General features: G+C 39.3%; 2 protein-coding genes across 3 annotated transcripts in view; one reads left to right on the top strand and one right to left on the bottom strand.

Moving 5' to 3' along the window:
• Positions 1-1,083: 1,083 nt before the first annotated feature.
• On the bottom strand, positions 1,084-12,924 carry LOC122656933 (polynucleotide 5'-hydroxyl-kinase NOL9). Of its 2 annotated transcripts, XM_043851636.1 has the most exons (10): positions 12,914-12,924; positions 10,536-10,752; positions 10,135-10,232; positions 10,002-10,035; positions 8,464-8,633; positions 8,127-8,310; positions 7,133-7,313; positions 6,524-6,635; positions 2,192-2,319; positions 1,084-1,382 (listed from the first exon to the last, which is right to left on the bottom strand). In XM_043851636.1, exons 2-10 carry the CDS (start codon positions 10,742-10,744, stop codon positions 1,329-1,331), a joined length of 1,170 nt encoding a protein of 389 aa, XP_043707571.1. In that variant the 5' UTR covers positions 10,745-10,752; positions 12,914-12,924; the 3' UTR covers positions 1,084-1,328. The 2 variants fall into 2 exon arrangements, with proteins under 2 accessions (XP_043707571.1, XP_043707570.1); XM_043851635.1 differs by lacking the exon at positions 12,914-12,924 and having other exon boundaries at positions 10,536-10,789.
• A 4,614-nt stretch (positions 12,925-17,538) lies between these two features.
• The window catches only part of LOC122654383 (transportin MOS14), a 67,191-nt gene continuing 64,396 nt past the window's right edge, over positions 17,539-20,333 (top strand). Inside the window, exon 1 of the mRNA XM_043848452.1 lies at positions 17,539-17,846. Coding sequence (XP_043704387.1) covers positions 17,685-17,846 — 162 coding nt within the window. The 5' untranslated portion in view covers positions 17,539-17,684. The remainder of the gene's footprint in view (positions 17,847-20,333) is intronic.

Below are 20,333 nucleotides of genomic sequence, written 5' to 3'. Positions count from 1 at the left end.
ATTAGAGGACCAACAAACTGATGACTACTATACCAATTACGACCTCCAAATTAAACTCATTATCAACTTGGCCTGATACCATACCCAATAGGTCCAAGTAAATCTGTAGAATTTAACCTTGAATTGCCTCTGGATACACATCCAGTGGCCATGTTTGAGATTTACAGTGAAGCAACTATTTCCTATGTGTTCAGTAGAGTTCACTATTGGGTGGAGGAGCAAAATCTTAATAGACCTGTGGAGAATGAAAACCTGTAAGCTGCTTCACTGAATCCAGAATGATGTCCCATGTGGATATATCTTGAAAATTGTTGGGTCAAAAAATGTCCTGGCAAAAATAAGATCAACAACCTGTATCGATATTGATTTTGCACTCGATCCAAAAAATACCCTGTTGGTCCTCTAGAATCTTATGACCAAAGTCCCTAATGCAAAATGGTAATGAATGTAAAATGTTATAAACAAATTCTCCATTTCCAACGGACAAGAAGGAAACATGCAGGGAGAGAGGCTTCATGTCTGCTCTGAACTGTAGTATCATAGTTACTTAATTCCTTAAAGTAGACAAACTACTTGGAAGCCATGCATCTAGATGGACCTATAACTTTCTGGTGTAGCTAAGTTCATTGATTTGGCCAACAGCAATCAAAAGCAAGAAAAATGAGCAGTCGCAATCAGTTTCAAGAGAACAAGCTCCTGTGTCTTATTCTCCTTAGAGATGGAAACATTAAATTGGACTTCAATAAGGTAGAGCATCTCTACCAAGTCAAAAGTCTCAACTTTCACATACGCTGAAGAAATGCACAAGAGTTGTAGAATTGAAAGCAATAGCTAAAAAAAATTTAAGGAAAATTTCAGAACACATAATTTATGAGATAAATGTTTCGTATAAATAACCTCTCTATAAAACCAATCTATATGCTGCTCAATCTCACAAAAACAAACCAATTAGAGGACAGAAATACAAGTACAGGCATGCAGCACATTGACCTGGCTGATGATGACCCATGCACATTTGTTCCATAGTCCCTTGGTTGGTTCAGGATCAGTGAGTCAGTGACACATTAAATCAAGGCCAGAAGCTGACATTATAGAATCATCTTCTCTGAGTTAAGCAAAGCACCCACCCAGAAAATGCAGGTTTTCTGTCGCAGCTTTTGAGATTCTATAAAAGAGTATATATAGTCCCCTAAATTTTAAATCAATGAAACGTATCCTAAATTACAAATGATCCTTTCCAATTATTTGAAAACTTCAGTCAGCAACCACCATAAAGGGATCAGAAAATATTCCTGTACAACTAGCACCAGTACAACTGGTCAAGAGAGCTAGTTTGTAAGCAGCACATTCGCTGACATGTAAGGCGACATACATCCTTGTACCTGCAGAGAGGCAGATGAGCAAAAGAGACAGAATAAGTATCAAATCTAAAATATAAGATCATAGGCAGCAAAAACTGAATGAACTGAAATTTCCCAAGATAAATTACTGGCTACCATATGATTATCCACTTGCTTTGTATTATCTAATAGCATGTAATGTGGAACCTTGACCTGGAAAACTTGTAGTAAGATCTGACAAATTTGGTAAAGGTCCTAAGTCCCCCCCCCCCCCACCTCTTGTATGCTTTACCATCTATAGACACAGATTATCTGACAAACATTTCCAAAACAAGCAACAATATGACTAATACAAGAAACGGAACAAGCCATTCATCCACCTGCACTGCAGAGATAAAAAAAGTAGTATGTGCAAGGGGGTCCATGACTCACTAAGTCCTTCCTAGAAAATATTCTAGGCCGGAATCAGTTGCATTGAATAACTATGAATCTTTAACTTGGAACACTGCATAGAATAATTCCATCTGCAAGTCCCTCTGTCCCAAGGGCTCTTTTCTCCCCATATGATAGGAAAAATAGCACAAGTTGCTTTCTCCAAGCTAATGAATGATTGGACAAAGTGGGCTAGAGAACTTGGGGGAAGATCATGTGGAACAAAACAAAAGAAGATATAAATTGCCATATCAAGTATACCACATGTTTCCTAACATGTACATGCATGCAGATATGCAACAACAAACACAAATCAAGCATGGAATGTCACTTTCTTCAATAGAAGATAAAAGCATTACAAGTTTATAAGGAAAACAATCAAGAACTTAAAGGAGATGACCATTATAAAGGTTATATACCTGCAGAAGACAGATCGGAATTTGAATAAACCCCTGTAGAAAAAGATCTACCTTCTTCAGATTGCACCTCGGAACAGGTGTAATCACATAGAATAAATCTTTCGAGATATCAATGCCTCTAACAATCCCTGATTCAAAAAGTATTATGCCAATGGATAATGTAATATTAAGATCCAAAATCATCACCATTCTTCAGCATTTACATTGAGATAAAGAGGAAGAAAGTGGGAGGAAAACAAAGAGAGAGGAAGTAAATGAGTGCTTAAAAAAATATCTACGCCCAACATCTTAGAAGAAAATTATTTCATGATTAACAAGATTGTAAACACCAATATGTTTCAAAACTGTCAAACTCACAAATTCTGCTCTGGCATTATATCAGCCTGTCATTGCTAGAAGTTCTGGATGCAGACTCTTCCTGATTAATTTGCTACAAATTATACTGAAAATATACAGCATCATTGGATACTAAAACCTTGGAGCTAAAACTTCAAAACTCACTCATTTTGAAGTCAAATAATGTTGTATATGTAAGAATGACTTAAAAGTTTTGGCAGTTATTCTGAGCTAAATGATAGTTTGGCAACAACAATGAAAGATAAATTGGCTAGATGAATGAACAAACTAAATTTATTAATGTATTTGACTATTTGCAATCAGACGCTCAGATGGCAGAGATTCAACTTTTTTTTTTAAAAATCTTGAGAACCAATGGCAAAACAGAGCATCATAACCAATATGCATTTAGTAAATAGCTGGTAGACGTGGTTAGTAATTCTATTAAGATAACTCGTTTACACAGGGAAGTTGTGCCGTTGACGCTCATAAAACTTTAGAGGAAGAGTTAATAGAAGAACAGTATGTAAAAATCATTATATTGAATTTTAACCCTTCTTTATGATGTATGGATTGCTGTTCAACGTTGTAAAATGATCGTTAAGAATGAAAAATAGAAGAGGATATCAACTTCATGCCCCACATGTCTAATTACATGGATCTATTTCCCAAAATTATTACTTTGTTGAAATTTTGGAACAGCAAAACAAGCAACCAGCTGAGTTCTTAGCACCCCCCACCCCCCAAAAAAAACAAAACAAACAAAAGAAGGGCAACAGCAGAAAGTTATTAATGCCATCAACATATATGCTGACTACCTCTAACTATACAGAAGTACAAAACTAATCATTAAATAAGATATTAATTCACAAATGATCACGCTCTTCTGTTGTCCCTACTCAGTACATATGATGCAGATAAATCACAAAAGTGAGCTAATTTTAGTGGAAATAACCCTTGAGTTGGGTCCTATACATGTTGGGCCATTGGTCCAATGGGTTTTCATTGTAATATGCCACTTTCATAGGCCTAAAATTAGGGCATGACCGTCGGAGTTAGGAATAGCAGATTAGTCAAGTAGGATTAGTTTAGTCCAAATTCGTGGAGAAATTTAAGTCTTGGGAAAGAGAACGCCACCCGGTCGCACAGCGCACGCCGCCCCTGCACCCTGACACAGGAGGGCGCAAAATGACCGCCACACCCCCCCTGGAACCAAGGAAATGACCAGGGGTGCGGTGGTCATTCTGCACCCCCTGTGTTAGGGCACAGGAGCAACATGTCTGGTGCGACCGGGTGGCGTTCTTTCTCTCTTAAGTCTTTTTTACATTGAAAGTTAGCTTAATCAAGCCCTAGAGTCATTAGGAATTTGAGTCCAGATTACATTCTAAGTCTTTGTTCTGTTTTTAGAGACCTAGTTTGAGTAGGAGTTTCAAATACTAGACTGTTTTGACTATCCAAGTACTAGTTTGAATTCCAAGTCAGTTTAGAACCGTAGGAGAGTCTTTACAAAATTTATATGTAGGTGTAGTGGCCTATGGCCTAAGACACGAATTTATGAAATATATTTCAGTTTCTGAAAACCTTGGTGCAACGGTAAGGTTGCTCCATTGTGACCAAGTGGTCATGGGTTCGAGTCTCAGGAAACAGCCTCTCCGCAAAGCGGGGGGGTAAGGCTATGTACATTATGACCCTCCCCAGACTGCGCAGCGGTGGGAGCATCGTGCACTGGGTACGCCCTTTATAGTTTTCAGATTCTGAAACTTTGGCTGTTGTAGATTAGGTAGTTGTTGCTGTGAATTTAGTAGTGCACTTAGTGGATTCCAAGTGGGGTTTAGGTAGATTTCTAACCTGGTTATCTCCTCTATCTACCTCTCTATCTTTCTATCAAGATCAAAATGCTAGATTCTATCAACTCCCATACCCTACGGCACCCCTGTTCTGCTAAGTATTTCCTAATAGTTTGTTATGAATATATCAATTAGAGTACTATTCTGTTTTGCTTCAAAATCTGTATTCGAGTTGGTCATCTGTTCCCCGAAATTTTGATCTATTCTGGTGAGTTGCTGAAACCTTAGTTACTATGCTGCTCTTTAGTAATCCTATTAGCACACTGACTTCTCTGCAGATCCCTTCTCTGTTATCAGAATGATAGGGCTAGACTCACTAAAACAGCAAGGAACTAAATCCAACCCACAAGGAGGACTGTAGGGTATAATTTCCAGCAGCAAAAGGGAACCGATGGTTAAGTAACCAAGGCTTAGATCAATCCCAAGCTCTGGTTGAGTGGACAGTTAGGGTAGAGGAAAAGTACCCCAAGTTTGATTGTGATCCAAGGGTTGGATTGATGGATGTACGAGGAGGAATGAAAATAGAAAGTAGGGACACAAGATTTAGCAACAACTAATACCTAACAAACTGCTGGTCAGATCAACGCCAAATTAGAACCAAAGATAGAGACTGATGGTTAAATACATCCCTCCAAATATTACATCAAACTGGTGATCAACTTGGAAGATGCGATCATAGGCATGAAATTAGTAAGGACAAAATTAGTAACTTACTAACTTATAGCAGAACTAACCATTAGATGGGGCTGATATTATGATCAATAGAAGGTCTCCAATGGATGAAGATGACTTCCAAATATCTCAATAATGCTGGACAGATTAGGAGATACAAGAGAGAAAAAGTGTTGCGATGGAAACTCCGAGAACAGGTGTCGCAGGTTTGCAGATGATAGGAATGATTCCACTTGATCTTGATTTCACCAATATCAACTCCAAAACAATGGTACAGCAGAACAGTGAACACAGTTCCAGAAATAGGAAAGAATAGGGCTGCAAGGATGCTACAAGGGATATGGTAGAAGAATAAAGGAAGAAGAAGGGGATATGACCAAGGCCTCTCACCTATGGTCTTGGTCAGTCTCTCACTTACCCTATGGCATCTCACCATGCTCACTGTCTCTCACAGCAACAAAGGCACAAAGCCAAAGAAATCTTCATTCATAAAATCGATGGTGAGGCTCTATGGCTCTTACAATATAAAGAGAAGTCTACTACCTCCAAAAAGGAAAGTACCAAATATAAACTACTAAAAATAGGCCCACGCATGCAGTAGTGGTGCCTTGTACATCAAGAAAAAAAAAATTAGGAACTAAAGATACTACTAAGTAACCAAAATAGAAACTAACTGCTAAATCCCGTATAGGACCTAAGTCCTTAATATTTGGGCTTATAGAATTGGCCCGTAACAATAAAATACTCAAAAAATACAATGCCCATGGCCCATATAACCCATTGGGTATTCAAAATTAAGTCTAACTTGACCCAAGAAAGTGAACCAAACCCAAAACAACAGGCCCATCTTCTCTTCTTGCTGAAATTCTGCATCACAGAATTCAATCAAGTTCTGCAGACCTATTCTTCTATTAGATAAACCACTCAACTAGGTTATTGGACTGTTCTGAGCTCTCAGTTTTGAGATATAAACTTTCTCCAGATTCTCATCTATATTCTCTGTGCTGTGATCCTGTCAGTACTAGTTTCTTGCTGGATTTTCTGGCTCAGAATTATTTTACATTAACAGACCATAATGAAACAGTATTGCAAATTGGTTCTTTTCATGTATGCTTCATCCTTTCCTATGACAATCTGGAAACTGAAAATTGGTAAAAGTGATTTACTTCTTTACAAGCTCCATTTGACACATAGACAGCTAATGCTTTAGTAAAATTCCATAAAATATCAAGAAACAAACTGGCATAACAACTAATTAGATGCATGTTTTAAGCAGATATTTGGAAGGGTTCTATATAGAAGGAAAAACAAGCACAAAATTGCAGAAAAAAAAAGTTAATATGAGAACAGAACCTACCAAGTGGCATAACGTCTAATTAGATGCATGTTCTAAGCAGATATTTGGAAGGGTTCTATATAGAAGGAAAAACAAGCACAAAATTGTAGGAAAGAAAGTTAATATGAGAACAGAACCTACCAAGACCAACACACTGAGGTATGCAAGGCTCAGATTCTGAAGACTTTGCAGAACTAACAGCTAGACCAACAATGGTTGCATTTAGACTATGGAAGATTTCACTGCTTGGGACCTAGCATAAAAGCTGTCGTATTAGAAACTAAAACATGAAAAGCATAGGCTGACAAGTGACATTTTAAAAGAATATCACTTGGGAAGCACAAATCCTCTGCACTATGCACACAGGGAGGGCTTTGAATAAATTTTCGTTATATGATACAGGATAGAACGGTTAGATTCAGCCAAGCATCCGCATTGAGTGGCTTTTGAGTCTTTCAGGCAGAAAAGTTTGGAGAATCCAGTTATGCCTCAAAAAAGCATAAGTAAAATCCAACTATCTTAGTATGAGGCCTAAAAAAGTGAAGACTCATGAAAGTGAAATCCAGGTCCTGGGTCTTCCGGCCTTTATAATTACAATGGTAAGAAAGATTATCTCCCTCCCCCCTCCTTTCTTTAGGCGAAGAATCTTTACTGATGCCCAGAAGTAAAAAAAAAAAAAAATAGAGATGTTACAGCATGTCAATTAAAAATTCTTATGTTACAGCACTTCATTTAGTATACTAGCCAAACCTGGCAATGGAGATGTCTAACTTTGATACTTGATATAGGGACTTCATAAGGAGGATGAGAAGCCAAGGCACGAGAAAGTTCCTTGAATGTGGTGATATCCGAGTCACTTGGAAAGCACTGTCTGAAATAAGCAATAATTCGTATATCCCGCATAAGACGTGCATCCTTCTGTACCAACACCCTACAGAGTGAAAGAGACATGATGGTTCTAGTTATAGAGAATTTCAAGTCTTCCCAAAAAGAAAGCATATTGAAATGTTTTACATATGTTGCTCGATATTGGTGTGTATCAGCATGATTTAACAACTAGTCATCAGGATCCATATTGATTAATAGATGAATACAAGGATCCAGAGATAAGGAGCTGGGATCGAACCAGTTCCAATCCATCTGATCTGGATCAGCCAGTCCAAACAGTGGATCTCTCAGATCGGCCCTAGTCAGTCCTGACTCCTGATACAGATCAGGCAACCCAGATAGTAATCAGCCAATCCTTAAGAACTTAAGATTGATACCGACACAGATCAGGCGATCCAGATAAGGATCAGCATTAAGAACTTAAGATTGTTACATAATTATCACTAGAAACACTGAAGAAACAATTGGCTCCAAGTCCCATATCAAAGCACATTACTTATTTAACTGGGAAAAAAAAATATTCTGGATTCGATTCTGACCACTCTATTTATCATATGAAAAACTGTCCTTAACAAATACGGAAATAGAAAAGATTAATAAATCATCTTATTTGCTTTTACATCCACCTTGTTGTTGTCTACTTCTTGACACACATAATATTAAAATGGCTTTCAAATTTAAGGTGGCACAGGCAGATGTAGACTGCTCTATTTTAATCATAAACCAATGAAACCTTGCACTTATTAAAAAACATAATCAAGGAAATAATTAAGCAGATTCAATCACACAACTCGTCCATCCAAGCAACATTTAAAACAACAATGGCCAAAGCACATGTGGAGACATAGGAACTCACGATCTATTAAATGAATCTTGCCGCGCTGAACTGATCTCAATCAGATTAACCATCTCCCCACTATCAGCATCTAACCAGAATGCCCCAGTTGGTAAATTCTTACTTTCAGCAGAGATCCGTATCTGGACCACATGGCTAGGAGCAATATATTTCAACATTTCCACCAAAATTTCATAGCCAATACCTGCAAACAAGAGCAGTTACAAAGTGGTCATCAGGCAAGTTTAGTAGAGCAATACCAGTCAAGAAAGAATGTTCCAAAGGACTTAGTCTAAAATTTACACATGGAACAATGAAATAAAATAGAAATAAAACAACTTCCATAACTGGTACATACCTTTCACCCATCCAGGGGTATTAACAACAAGAGGCAACTGAGTTTGTTCGGGACTTCCCATCTCATCGGATGTATAATACTTCATACGAAAGTAATCATAGAGGGAGAATATAAAATTCAAATAAGCTTTGGGATCCCTTTTTGAAGAAATATCACCAAAGAAAAAACACCTAAAAAAACAGAAAATAAACTTTTAGTTGCCATTTTTTGGCGCTCCTATAAATCTCTGCAATGAAATGAGGCTCAAGCACAGGGCATGCATAATCTGCGATTTTTTATTTTATTTTATTTTTTTTTGGGGGGGGGGGTGGGAGGGGGAGGGGGAGCATTTAGAACAAACCAAGAAGGTATAGCCAACATATTGCGATAGATAACTTTTACCAATTCTAACAAAACTCCTTTCAAGACCAATTCCAAATACGCATACAAGAACATCATAATAAACACACACAAAAAAAGGGCGTACCCAGCCACTATGGGGTCTGGGGAGGGTCATAATGTTCGCAGCCTTACCCCTGCTTTCGCAGAGAAGCTGTTTCTGAACTCGAACCCGCAACCACACCACTGCACCAAGGCCAGCCCTCTGCAATAAATAATAAACACATAAAAAATACAATAAAATTCATATAGATGCATCTCCCGTTTCAGCATCCCCACCATTGGAAAGGTGGGGTTACAAGATAAGCCATTAATCATATCAAAGGCTAATACCAGATACAGCCATTTTCTCTCAGAAACCTTAAGCCACTTGTTCAATTTCAGCATGATCTAATCAACTATTGAATTCCAACACCCTGCCCTTTCGGAGGTGCCTGAATCCCAATTTTCATGATGTTCATAAATTTATTTGTTGTCTTATGCTATACAGAACTTCAGGAGACTATGACTTATTTCCTTAATTTATTACTCACCTATATGTTCAGCAACAAAGTACATTGTAGGCTGGTAGAGCCTCAAATGATTGGGCCAATGACCTGTAGGAACTACTTATCTGATGAAACATTTAGTACCCATATGGATCAAAAACTTTATTTGTTGATATACACCCCAAAATTGTGAACACCTTTAACAAGCGTGTTACTCCCTGATCATGACTACTTGAGAGCATGAACATGTATATGACATGACAATAAAAATTGGGATATAGAAAGTAGCCTACACCTTTTTTTTCTTTTTTTCCCCTTCTTTGGAGTTCCTAAAAAACAACGCATAGGTAGTGAAAAATAAGGGCATTGAACTATCAAGGTACAGACGCGTTCAGTCAACGGGAGGGTGAATACCAAACCCAACCTTATAAAATACATTTGCTGGTTCATTCTTGAACATTATAACTCCTTTGTCCCTACATAAGCTCATAAACCTTCCAACATATCTTATCAGACTCAATAATGATCTCATTCAGATATATTCCCAATGTCAAACCGCTAGCCAATTGCTTTTTTTTTTTTTTTACGACTGATAATTCTTTGTAATAGCTTACACACCACTGCACAAAAGTGATCGGATCATAGAAAGCAATACATATTCAGAATTTGTACCTTTCAGGTGTTTTGAGACAGGGAATTGTCAAATCTGCCAATAATAAAAGTGATCAGAAACAAAACCAAAACGCACGCTGGCATATGCAGACACATAAAACTTAAAACTACAATTTGCTATATCAATAGATACCTGGAGTTAATTTGTCAATGACAGTAAGGGACAGACAGCCAGTGGGAGTAAACTCTGGCTGCCCAACATCTGTATCCAAATAAGCAACTTTCCTGTACCTGAGAGGGAAGAAGACATAAGCTATTTTTTTTTCACTCACCAGATAAAAAAACCAAGGAGGGTTAGGGGAGAGAGAAAAAAAATTATCAAAGTTCAGACTATCAGACGAGACAATTTTTGAATAATGCGGCCAAGTAGCCGGGATGTCTAAAAGAAAGCTTCAGATTATACTATGCTAAAAACATATATATTATCCAATCTGCCATTGACATATAAGAAGCATCAAACCAGTAAAAACAGAGCACTGTAATAGGAAAACCAAATTCAAAATCGAAAGATGGAGATGGGGATGTAATTGGAACCTCTGCAAAAGAGTGTTGAGAAGATGGCGGGAGAATGTGGTTTTGCCGCTATTTTTGGCGCCGCAGATGAAAGCAATTGGAGGCGGTGAAGTGTTTGAATCATAAGCAATGGAGTCCGCTGCTTCAGACCATGAATCAGGTATGAATATGTTAGGAGATGGAGTTTCGGTTTCTGTGATAGTAGACTTCGTCTCGCTCTGGTCGCCCATCTCGCTCTCTCGCTAGCAACCCGCAACGGCTCGGCTCTCGCTCTTCAGCAACAAAAAAATCTCTCTCAACTATTGTCTGGTAACAGAAATACTGAACCTTATGCCCTGTCCACACTCACGTTAATTTTGTGATGCAAAAGTACATTGTGCTTCTCCTTTTTCGCGGTACGGATTAAGCACGGGAATATTGCCGGTTCGCTTCTCCTGTCCATTTGGGTTGCGTGATCTAAATGGGCTATCCGGTCCACCTGAAAGATGGGCCGTGGGTTCCTTTTCACACACACACACTCAAAAAGAGAGGCTGAACCCCTCCCAGCCCAGCCTTGATGTCAAATCATTTGTGTCTGATTCCAACGTCTCATCATCTCCTACCAAGTGATAAAGTTTCAACCAGTCGATCCCAAGGGGTAGCTCATGAAAATGCGGAATTTCTTGGGGGTGTGGTGGTTATTATACGTGTCCCTGTCTCTAGCGCATGGGAAGTGTATTGCACATGCCCTGTTAGCGTTCTCTTCCCCCATTAAAAAATGGACCGAGTTTCCTTCCACCCAAGGTGAATGGCATCCCATTCACTGAGGGGCGGGAATGGGTATCGAGAAAGTATTTTGAAACATACTAAAACCCTATGAGGGGTTTTGTGAATCCTAGGATGGTGGGTGAAAGAAAACTTTGTCCTAGATAGAAACTCTACTATAATTATTATGGGGAAGGGTTCTCTGACCCAAGGCGTTTCCTACCCATCTCATACCATAAATTTTAGGGAAAATCACGTGATTATCCTTTTTTGAGTTTTCTTTTACAAAACTAGTCATCCTTTGTTTCAATTAACAAAAATATATAAAAACAAGTTTAGTTTTACAGAACTAGACAAAAAAAATGATTCTCCTTCATCCTTCGTCTTCCACGTACCACAACCTCCTCTTCGACGTACCACTGCCTCTGCCATCGACGCCACCACCACCTCCATCACCTGCCCCTGTAATACTGCACCACCCCTATAATCCTGCCCCAACCCTCCCCTGTTGCGCAAAGTAGAAGCCAAAATCCCAAACCCATGCATTGCCTAGTAACGCTCCTGAGTAATCGAAAGCATGCGTTACTGAGACCACCTACTTTGAGGTAATGCGCCACATCAATGAGGAACACTCAAGGACATCGATCGAAATGAGCCATTGAAGGGGGGTTGTTCTCACCTAAAACCGAAATGAAAGTTGCAAAACCAGAAGAAGAGCTCGGGGGGAAAAGGGCTTAAACCCTAAGTAACAGAGGAAAAATAATAGATTTTTCTTTTCGAATGGGAATTGTCGAGCTGCTGATTTTCTATGTTTTTTGAAACTCAAAAGTAGATTATCATGTAGTTTTTTTCTAAAATTTATTCATTTTATACGAGATATGGAAAAGAAAAAAAAAAAAAAAAAGTAAATACAATGTATCCTACGCCTAAGGCTTAGAGGTATTTCCCCCTATTACTATTATAAGAAAAGGTTCTTTAAACCTACGGTGAAAATTGATGAAAAGCAGATCCTACAAAGTTATTATTTTAGGTACTTGGGCTCAATCATAAAAGGGGAAAGGAGAAATAGATGATGATGTTACGCATGAAATTAAAATAGGATGAATGAAGTGGGGAGGAGCGTAGAGTATTGTGTGATCAGCTCATTCCTTTAAAACTTAAAAGAGATTTTTATAGGACAATCTTATGATCGACTATAATGTGTGGCACTGGATACTGGGCAACTAAGAAATATCATATAAACAAACTTAGTATGGCTAAGAGTGCGTTTGGTAACGTTCCGTTCTGAACATCTCTTTTGTTAAAAAAGAACAAAAAAAACATGAAAAAATGTTTGGCTTTGCGGTTCGTTTTTTCATTCTTTTAGAATGAACCGGAAGTCTTGAGCACCAAAAGAACGTTAGAAAGACGAGCGACGGACAAAAGTCACAAAACCGGTGATTTTTTGAGAGAAATCACGAAACTCATCTCTTGCTCTGCTAGCACCAATTTGGGAGACGACGAAGGAAGGACTCGCTCTGCAACCCTAGGTGAGATTTCTCACTCTCTCTCGCTCTCTCTCCCTCTCTATCTCTCGCATGCTCTGGTAACATTCTCTCGCTGTTTCCCTCTCTCTGTTTCTCTCACTCCCTCTCTATCTCTCGCACTCTCTGCACCTCTCTCTCGCTCTTTCCCTTTCTCTATCTCTCTCTATCCTTCTCATACTCTCTGTGTCGTTTTTTGGCTCTTTCCCTCTCTCTGTCTCCCTCTCTCCCTCTCATACTCTCCCTCTCATCGTTTCTGTGTGGAGATTATGGAAGATTGATCCAATTTGTTTCCGATTTTGTCTCAGGAAGTGGATCAGCACCCCTTTAATCAGCAGCCTACAACCGAAAAGGTATGGAGAACAAGTGAACAACCCCTTTGTTTCCCATTTTGTCTCTGCATAAATCGATCCTCTATTGGTGTCTCTCCTAAGTTCTGTTCTGTACTGGATTTTGGGGTTTTATTCCACCCTCTAAGAGTGCTGCTCGAAGTCAGTCTTGGCTCCTTTTGCCCACTGCTGCTGCTACTTCGTTATTCCCCTGTGGTTATCAAACGTTTTCTCTATTCAACCCTAATGTTCATATTTTGGTTGATTACTTCTTCTAATTAAATCTTAGTTTGTTCTTCCTAAGTTTCCTAATAATGTTTATGACTCTTTCCAACTTTGTATTTCCTCAGATTGAGAAATAGAAGCTTTATCCTACACAGTTTTTTTGTTTTACACAGCCTCTCAAGTCTCACTGATTCATAAATCATGGTTACATCCAATATTGGTTCAGATACACTTCTTTCAGATGTAATTTCTAATTGCCTCACATCTATATAGTGTAGAAACAAAGGAATTCGTCTTTTGATCAAAATTCAAATACAAGGCAGTTGTAAATCATTTCCATACTTAAGGTAATGGGGTTTCAGCACTTGAAATTATTTATTCTCCATAAACCACCGAATACTCAACACAACTCAACTAATCTTTGACCCAACTACAACTACTTTTTCCTACATAAGTACTGTTGTGTTGGTCCTCTATTTAGCACTTGAAATCATAAGCACACATGTCCTTTCTTACTACTGCAGCCCAAATCATTTTTTCCCCTGTACCCATATTAATATAAGAAATTCTATCCATAAAAATAAAAAAAAAAAAATTAAAAATATATATATATATAAGAAATTCCAATTTGCACTGTAGCATAAATCTACTAATAATACTTCCAATTTATCCTTTTGAGATGTCTGCAGCCCAAGTAATTTTCGATTACCCCCTTATCCTTTTAACACTTTCAACCTTCCTCTTCTCCTAATGGTTACAATGGGGTTCAAAGTCACCTGAGGATTAGGGATCAGAATTCCCAATAAAATTCCAGAATCTTAGAGATAGGAACAACCAGATTTCAGGAGAATATTCAGATGCAGCAGGAATAGCAGAACAATATTATGCTATTGTTCAACATGGAAAGACATGTCTGAACAATATTATGTTATTGCCCAGTTAGAGCTGTCCAAGTGGCATAACATAACTTTACAAATCCACGTGTGCAAAAACTGATTTATAGTCTAAATTAGGGACTTCTTTTGATAAATTTATATATTCTATATGCTATTAATCTGTTTGGTAAATGATGTACAAGGTTGCTGCATAATGAATGTATATGCCTCTCCAGAATTTTTGCAAATGAGCACCAAAAAGAGTGGTTTAGTGCTCATGTAGTCAATTTAACATCTGAAAACGGTTATTATGTATCAATAGTTTCCTTTTGGTTTCACCCATTTCCTTTTTAAACATCCAATCTTATTCAAGTCATGCTTCTCATGCAGCACTTCGACTTTCCTTACACAACACTGAACCATCTCAGTCAACTTCCTTCATCTTACCAAATGGTGTTAACACTAGGTTCCAGGGAATGCATTCAGTGTTAGTTCTATGCTTTATAGTTTCACCCTTGATCTGTTTAGCCTTTTTCAGCTTTGGGGTGGGTTTGCATTTTGAGTGAAAGTGAGTGAAAGAGTGAGAGAGTGAAAGAGAGTTTTTTTCTTAGTAAATATTGCCATAGTCTATGGCATGAACTATTTTCAAGTTGGCAAGGCAGTCTTGAACAGATGTGTTTTTATAAGTAGTGGTTTTCTACACATCAAGCCAAGAAGCTGGTGGGCCCATGATCGGAAAGGCACTGTGTGAGACCACCAATGTGAATTGCTGGTCTACTTTTCCTTCCATTCCAGCATCTCTCTCTCTCTCTCTCTCTTTGGGGGGTGGAGAGGGGGGGGGGGGAAGGGTTGCAGGGAAGTGGAAGGAAAAGTTAGGGAAGGTGGTCATCCTAGTCAAGTCATTTTCTTCTTTTTGGTTTTTGCTAACTCCCTCTCACTCCCCTGCCTTGTGTATGTGTGTGTGTCTGTGTGCATGGTTGAATGATGTAAATTGGAATCTGCAGTCTCAGAGGAGTTTGGTGTCATTCATCCACAAGTTTTGATACTTGGGTTTAGCTGGATTGATAAACAAATTTTTTTTTTGGGGGCGGGGGGGGGGGGGGGAGAAGGGTTTCTTATTTTGCTGTCAATTGATTTCAGGTTGTTATAGTTAGTAGATTGAGTTGCAGAAAAACATGATTCATGATTACCTTATCAGTATGTAGATAGACAAACAAAATACAAAGGAAAGAAAACTGGGCTGGTGGAGTTGGAGTATAATAATGATGGAAGAAAGGGGTTGCACTCAATTTTGATGGGTCTTTAGCTCAAATTGGTAGAGCACTTGGAACATGAGTATGTTTCAAGAGGATGGTGGTTCGAGTCCACCAAGGCCCTCTTTATTCAACTGTTCATAGCATAGTCAGTTATGCCACTAATCCACATAAGAACCCAATTTTAATGACATATTTGAAATTTGACATATTTTTATATTTATTTTGGTTATGTTAATGAGATATTTTAATTTTATGCTAAGGTTGGTAAGAGAAAAGGATTTTACAAGTCTTTTTTTTGGTATAATTGACAAAGAAATGGTATTATTGTAATTAATATCTGTTGCATCAAGAAATCGTCGAGCGGTCCTGCGAGTGCCGTCACCTGCAAGTGGACCAAGGGGTCAACAGAGAGAACCGGTGTGATTCCGGCCTAGGGCTCTCCGATGCCAAAGTTAGATCTCCTGAGCAAACAGATGAATAGTGATTATTCAATATGAGTTTAGCTGTCCCCTAATGGGGTTGTGTACCTTGCCTTTTATAGTAGTGCATGGCGGTGTGGAGAGTCCCAGTTTGATGGCGAGTGTGCCGTTGAGTGGATAGAGGCCCTGGGTAACAGGGCTCTATCCTGATTGGCCATCTCCCCGCGGGAGGGAGTGTCTTGGTGGTATCAAGATCCTTGGCGGATAGATACCCGCGTGTGGTGATAACGTTGTTGGTGCTTGAATCCTTCTGGGTGACGTGACTTCTAAGCGGTGGCCTAGAGTCCTGGTGGTGACATGAGTCTATAGTGACATGATTGGGTCATAGACGAGTGGCCCCAGTGTCCGTGTACATCACGTCCATGTCCACGATGCTACGCCTTGGTGCAAGCCTGCCTGGGTGAGAGGCCGCGCTTGGGTGTAGGCCGCGCCTGGGTGAGGCCATGCCTGGATGAAGGCCGCGCCTGGGTGCAGGCCACTCCTGGGTGAGGCCGCTCCTGGGTGAGGCCGCGCCTGGGTGGGACCCCCAGTTCATTCTCCTTGGTTCTGGAGCGGGTCGTCTTGTGACACGTGGCGGCCACTGATTGGTCCGGTGAATCTTGGATGTATCAATATCAAATAGGAAAGAATAGGTTTTACCAAACACCATTTTCGTTCTGAACGGCGTTCTTGAGACCGTTATCAAACGGTCATTTTCGGTCTCAGAACACCGTTCTAGACCAATAACGCAAAAGAACGTTTCTAGTCAAGAACGGGCATTCTTTGTTCAGATCGTTACCAAACGCAGCCTAAGATGATGATATTGAGATGAATGTGTGGTAAAATTAAGAAGGATATAGTAATGACTAATCAAATAATAATTGATTTGGGAGTAGTTTAAACTTTCAATACATGATAAGTTACAAGAAAATCGTTTGAGGTAACATGACCATGTACAATGGGAGGTTTTTAGACTTTATAATATAGATGAGTGATTTGATTCAAATTGAAAGAACTAGAATAGATAGGGGCAACAGACCCAATGTAACTTTGAGAGAAGTGGCAAAGAAAGACATGTATATATTAAGTATTGTATTATGTAGACTTTAAGTAGAGCTGCTTTTGTAGGGGGGGGTTGGAGTCCGAATCTGCTCCCTACCTGGGGAAGGTGGGGGGACAGATTTGAACCCTTGGGGCATGGGTCCCATAACCCATGGATGGTTGGGATCTGTCTCCAGTGCTCCCAATGTGAGTAGCTGATCTCAACTTGAGGGGGTGAGGATCCATGTAGCTGACCTCCCTTTAGTTGGGATAAGGCTGAATTATTATTATGCTCTAAGCTATTGGGGGCAGTTACACTAGCACATGAAATAATATTTCTGCCCTCATGTATTTTACCATTTCATTGTACCTCATTGATGTATTCCATATGCCATTTGCTCAAAGAACCCTCTCCTTATTAATATTTTTTTTGTTTGGCTCACAGGGTGTGCTACTTTCTTCAAACACAGGCATGGTAGGCGATTATCGCAAAACCTTGCTGCAGCCAGTGGTGAGTTAATCCAGTGACTCTACACTCTACAGTATCAAAAAGGTCATAGAGGATATTGCGGGGCGCGAAGCCATTTTTTCTCAAAGCTCAAAACAATCAGCCGAGAGCGAGAGTCTGAGAAAGGCCAAGGCTGCATTCAGGAGGAAAAAGGAAAGACGAAAAAGGGGTTGGGAGTGAAATAATATTTGGCGGAGGCTATTCTCCATTGATGTCTCTGCTGGCTCAGCAAGGAGACAGAATGTCAAGCACGGAGCTCCAGGACACGGTGAAAAAAGCCCTAAACGCTCTCTATCATCGTCCCGATGATGCAATTCGTTCGCAGGCCGATCGATGGCTTCAAGATTTCCAGCGAACTCTCGACGCATGGCAGGTAGTCTTATACCTACTTACTTCTTGTACCAAATACCAATCAATGGGTTTTGTTGCCTCTCTATTATATTCAGTCATTCGTCATCCACTCTACAAGACCAACCATTCAAATCAGATCCGATTATGAAGTTTATGTTTAGTCTTCATCTTTTTCTGCACTCTTCTAGTAGAACAGTATAGGTTTTGATTCACGAGCTGTTCCTGAAAGTTTCATTGGGGTGTTTACTTTGGTAACTCAAATGATGCCCTGTGGAATCGTTTAGGATAGACCCATGTCTATATACTACTCAATTCGTGTTCGTACGATTGCAGGTACCTCATGGAGCAGTAACGAATCCACTTCTAGGGTTTATCGTTCTTCATTTACTATGTATCATCGATTGCCTCTCTCATTAGCTTTATTTCTTTGTCCGTGTTTCTATCCTGTGCCAACTAATTTTGATTATTGACAAATGATTAGCTCAACCGGGTTTTGATTCATTCCATCGCCTCTACATTGATCCCTCTATTGAATAGATAGGGAGAAGTTCCTGGTACTGGAATAACTCCAACTAAAGCATTACCATATATATTTTGCCAATTCATAATCTTCAATATTCACTTTGCTCCCTGTGCTGTATTCTTTGGATTTTCATTTGGTATCATCAGCAGCTTTGCCTTATACCAGTGGAGGCCACAAGGTGTTCATACGCCTAGTTGTCTATGATGTATTTTCTCACACCCTGAGTCTTGTTATCGAATTCTCTTTTCTCACACTTCGACAATCATTACTCTTTGAGTTTGCAATTGCTAAATTTGTCTGGGGAGCATGTTTGTTGTTACTGTTCTTCAACTTTCTTCTTCTTTTCTTTGTTTTCAAAACCCCAAACACTCCGAGCACTGAAGGTATGACAATGTGCATAAATCTGGGGTAACAGATCCTATGTAGAAGTAGTGTAGAACCCTTGAACACATAGGGTTATGAACTGAAACAGAGCATTAAAGGTATGCTAGCCATGGGTTAGTAGTTGGCCTAATCGGATAGTGAATTTAATAAGGGATTCTAAAAATTGTAATTGGTTGCAGTAGATTTTAATTTGAAATCTGACCTTGAATCTAGAGCACAAGAACTGCAGGTATTTTGATATTGGGAGACCGATAAAACGTACAGATTCAATAAACTCATTATAATGAATTTAGTCACACCCACAAAAGAAAAACAATAGCAGCAGGTCAATTAAACTAGAGGCAGCAAGGGCAGACTGCAAGGGATAACGGAAGTATCAAGCAGTGGCAATATCAGATAAAATTCCCTTGCGGTAGCCTTCAAATTGGAATTATCTCCATCCAAATTCTAATATCAATAACCAACTGCCAGTATAATAATGCACAACTTGCTTATCTAAATATAATAAATGCAGTATATAATGTTAATATCATGAGGTAAGGTAGGAAATTGCATTCTATTGGCTTAATTTAATTTGTGATAGCTATTAATTGTCAAAATTTTCTAGTTTTTTAAAACAAAACAAACAGTGCTAGAGAAGCAATAAAGTTCAATTTCTTTTTGATAGATAACTATGCTAGGTAAGGTAGTTGTTATGCTTGCATTTTAGTTATTATTTATTAATGTTTATTTAGCCGATTCTCCTCACCTCGTAGGCTCTTTGGGCTGCGGTTCCTCGAGACTACTTTCGTGTACTTGAAAAGAAGCATTCAATTCCTCCTCACTCTCGAGTAAGCTTTAGTGATATCGGATTCTTCCTCAAGCTTGGAATGGATCTTAGCTAGCGGTTTACCGGCCGCGCAGGCTCTTTGGGCCGTAGTTTCTCAATGCCAGTACCTTATACGAGGAGCGGGTCCAATACCACTATATATGCAATTTGTTTTTTTCAAGAAAATGCAATTAGTTGTTTTCAATCCACACTTTCTCGCACTTGAGATTGTTGAAGATTCAAACTTAAAAAATATACCCCAACCAAATAAATAGGGTTAGCCGGCCAGCCAATCTTGACTTAGTTGATTCCATATCACTGAAACATTATTTTTAGTTGTTTTCAATCTTCAATCAAATGCAATGAGTTGTTTAGACTTGATTGCATGTGGAAGGCTCTGTAGGAGTTGAACCCAAAACTAGTCAATACCGCTATACCGATGAGCGCTTAGAGCCTTTTTTCTTTTCCCTGACGTACTACATGATTGACTACAAAGCATGGCCACTATTGATTGGACGACCGGGGAAGCGTGATCTATTGGACGACTAGAAAAGCACGACCACGATGATTGATTGGACGACTAGGAAAGCAGACAAGATTGATTGATCTAGGACAACCCCAACCGCGATTGATTGACCATGATGCCGTTAGATAGGATCTGCTGAAGGCCTCAAACTTCCTCGCTCTGTTTAGGATGCGAGATGGAAGGTAACCTCTTAGGCCATCGCTGGAATCGACCGGGTGCACCTAGTGCATGAGAACCAAGCGCGGGCATAGAGGAAGTTGTTGTTTGT

The sequence above is a fragment of the Telopea speciosissima genome, chromosome 3 (genome assembly GCF_018873765.1).
Source record: "Telopea speciosissima isolate NSW1024214 ecotype Mountain lineage chromosome 3, Tspe_v1, whole genome shotgun sequence".
NCBI lineage: Eukaryota > Viridiplantae > Streptophyta > Magnoliopsida > Proteales > Proteaceae > Telopea > Telopea speciosissima.
Note: the sequence above shows the minus strand (reverse complement) of the source record. Positions and strands in the feature narration are given on the sequence as shown.